Source organism: Cyphomyrmex costatus, unplaced genomic scaffold, assembly GCF_001594065.2.
Source record: "Cyphomyrmex costatus isolate MS0001 unplaced genomic scaffold, Ccosl1.0 scaffold44, whole genome shotgun sequence".
NCBI classification, from domain to species: domain Eukaryota; kingdom Metazoa; phylum Arthropoda; class Insecta; order Hymenoptera; family Formicidae; genus Cyphomyrmex; species Cyphomyrmex costatus.
Genome location: NW_017278641.1, coordinates 264,965 through 267,840, shown reverse-complemented (window position 1 = coordinate 267,840; position 2,876 = coordinate 264,965). Strand labels below are relative to the sequence as shown.

Sequence of the window (2,876 nt, the reverse complement as noted above, 5' to 3'; positions counted from 1 at the left end):
TGTAAAAATGAAGTATCTCAATTGATGAGATCCTTAAAGTATGTTTTATCAAATAGCATAATAAAATCTATTGAGAATTTCGAGGTTTAATTCGTTTCTGTATTTTTATTAAACATATGTGTACATCTTTACATCGATTTATGTACGATTCTAAAGTGTACTGAGTGCGTACTAGTTCTGCCCATGAAAAATGCTATTACATATATATATGCAAACTTTGTTGTGAATTAAAATCTATATAATACTAAAATCTATATAATACTAAAATCTATATAATCTATAAAATATATATAAACTTTGTGATGAATAATATCAGAATAGTTATTACTAAAACTTTTATGTGGCTAGTATTATAATAAACTAACAATAAAGGTAACGATAAATTATTGCATTTAGAATATTTTTTTCCCACTCATTCACTATTTATTTTACATATGCCTAACTTGTCAAATTTGTAACTGTAACTTATCTGACAAAAACAGTCATGACAGAATTATAGTAACGTAAGGTGACATTTTAAAATAATTATTTTTATCACCAATTAATCAAGTAATAGATTAAAAACATAAATTGTAAATTTTAGTTACATCTACGTATTAATGTTGGCACTTCTAAAAACGTATTCGTATTGCCAGGGGGTTTGTTTGCATCCAACATCTGTTACAAAATATTCGCACAAGACGTCTCTTTGTGCTTTAGCAGGATTCGAGCCTGAATTGCCTCCCATTTTTTGGATATTCTCGAATAATGTTCCTTTTTCTGTTATACCATGCCATACTCCTTCCATTATCTCATGATCTGCATTTTCACGATCGACAAAATTTTGTGAACAATAGCGTCGCTGAGGTATTTCAAATCTTTCCTCCATCATCATAATATAATTATGTAAACAAATTAAAGCTTTTGTTACTTCCTCCAAATTAGTTAAAGAGAATTTTATAGGTTTATTGAGAATTTGCCAGCGTGCACAAAGAATACCAAATGTATTTTCAATACTTAGGCGTGCTTTTGACAATCTATAGTTAAAAATCCGTCGATTATCAGTTAATTCTTTTTTATTATAAGATTTTAATAAATGCAGATCAAGAGGGAATATTTCATCGCCTAAAAACACATGATTGGTTTTAATTGCTGTCCCTGGGAGATGCTGAGGACCTGGAATTTCAGCAGTTTTTTCTCGAACTCTGGCTGTTAATTCAGTGTTACTCCATACACCGCTATCGCTGATACCCCCTGTAAAAAATATGGAAGAAGAATCATGGATTAATGTTTTTAAAACATTGCAACCATATAATTGAATTTCCAATACAAGGAATGTTTATTTACCATATTGCCCAATGTCCACCCACACAAATTTATGATTTGCATCACATATTGCTAAGAAAACGATGCTAAAGTACTTCTTGTAATTAAAAAATTGACTTCCTGAATGGGTTGGAGCTTGAATTCTAATGTGTTTCCCATCGAGAGCTCCCACACAATTCGGAAACTGCCATTTCTCGAAGAAACTTTCAGCAATTTCAGACCATTTCCGTTCATTAGGTTCGGGAAGAACTATTAGTTGAAGTGTATGCCACAATGCACGACAGACTTCGTGAATAGTGGTATATACAGTAGAGCGTCCAATACGAAATTCCCACGCTTTGGAATTTACGCTGTCACCATGTGCAAGAAACCTATACAAAGTGTGAAAGAAATGTTAGATACGTAAATATTTAGATACATATACATAATTATCAATAAATATAATGACATAACTCATTCTAACCTACAAACTCTACTTACGATAAAGTTAAAGCCAACTTTAGTTCTACAGAGTGTGGACGCCGTGGACCACTTTTCTCCAAAAACGGACGAACTCGAGTTAAAAGTTCATTAAACATATGTGGCCACATACGCGTATACATAAAAAATTGCTCATGATCAGTTTGTCTGATCTCGTTAAATAAATTCATATGAAAACCCACATTGCGATGCCTTTCATAATTATTTAAAGGACGAATCCACCATCTTCTCTTTCGTTTTTTTTTTCAATAATAACAGTAACTTTGCATAACACAATAATCCATTACAAAGTATCAAAAATAATCAACGTTGTTCGGCATCCATTTTTAATTTCTTGTACTGCGACTTATAACTGCAATATAGACATTAACCCGCAAAATTTCCGCGACTTCTTATTGTTTGCGCTCATGCGATTGGGTGCTTGCAACTAATGTAGAACGGGCTTAAGATTTCGCGGAGCGACGCGTATTCCGATAATGATTGACGGCAGGAAAATGGATCCGATACTTGACGGCCGGGAACACCCGACGGAGGCAAGGAGCATCCTACCCCTTTTCGAATGTCAAGTATCGGGAAGGAAAATACGGGATGCGGAAAAGAATGAGCGGAAGGTGGTGACAATAGTTGTAGCGGTTGTCCGGCGGTCGGGAACGCCCGACAGAGGCAAGGTACACCCTACCCCTCATGTTTGTCGGAACAACACGTTACAAGTCTAGCACTTGACTCGCGTGCTCGGAATTTGTATCTTGGACAGCTCGTCCGGCGGCCGGGAACGCCCGGCAAAGGCAGGATACGCCCTACCCCTCAGGTTTGTCGGAGTGAGCAAGTCTTTGAGACGGCTTCGGAGCACGGTCTAGGATCGTGGTCTAGGAGCTGGTGATCGTGTTCTAGGAGCAAGAAAAAACGGCGGAAAAATGGTCTCGACGTCTTGTCGACGCGGTATTTTATACTAGACCGCCAGTCTCGCTCGAATTGCTCCGACTATCCTCGATTTTCTCCGCTGATCGGCTTCTCGTGGGAGAAGATTTCCGATCGGCGGTCCTCGGCGACGGTCGGCATTTTCCGACGAGACTGGCGGTTTCGGTGGCTGC

At 37.3% G+C, this 2,876-nt stretch overlaps 1 protein-coding gene across 1 annotated transcript; it reads right to left on the bottom strand.

The window, feature by feature from the left end:
• Positions 1-589: 589 nt before the first annotated feature.
• Positions 590-1,883, bottom strand: LOC108777494 (uncharacterized). Its single transcript, XM_018544406.1, has 3 exons — positions 1,786-1,883; positions 1,327-1,676; positions 590-1,233 (listed from the first exon to the last, which is right to left on the bottom strand). The coding sequence occupies exons 1-3, from the start codon at positions 1,881-1,883 to the stop codon at positions 590-592; spliced, it is 1,092 nt and encodes a 363-aa protein (XP_018399908.1).
• Between the last annotated feature and the right edge of the window lie 993 nt (positions 1,884-2,876).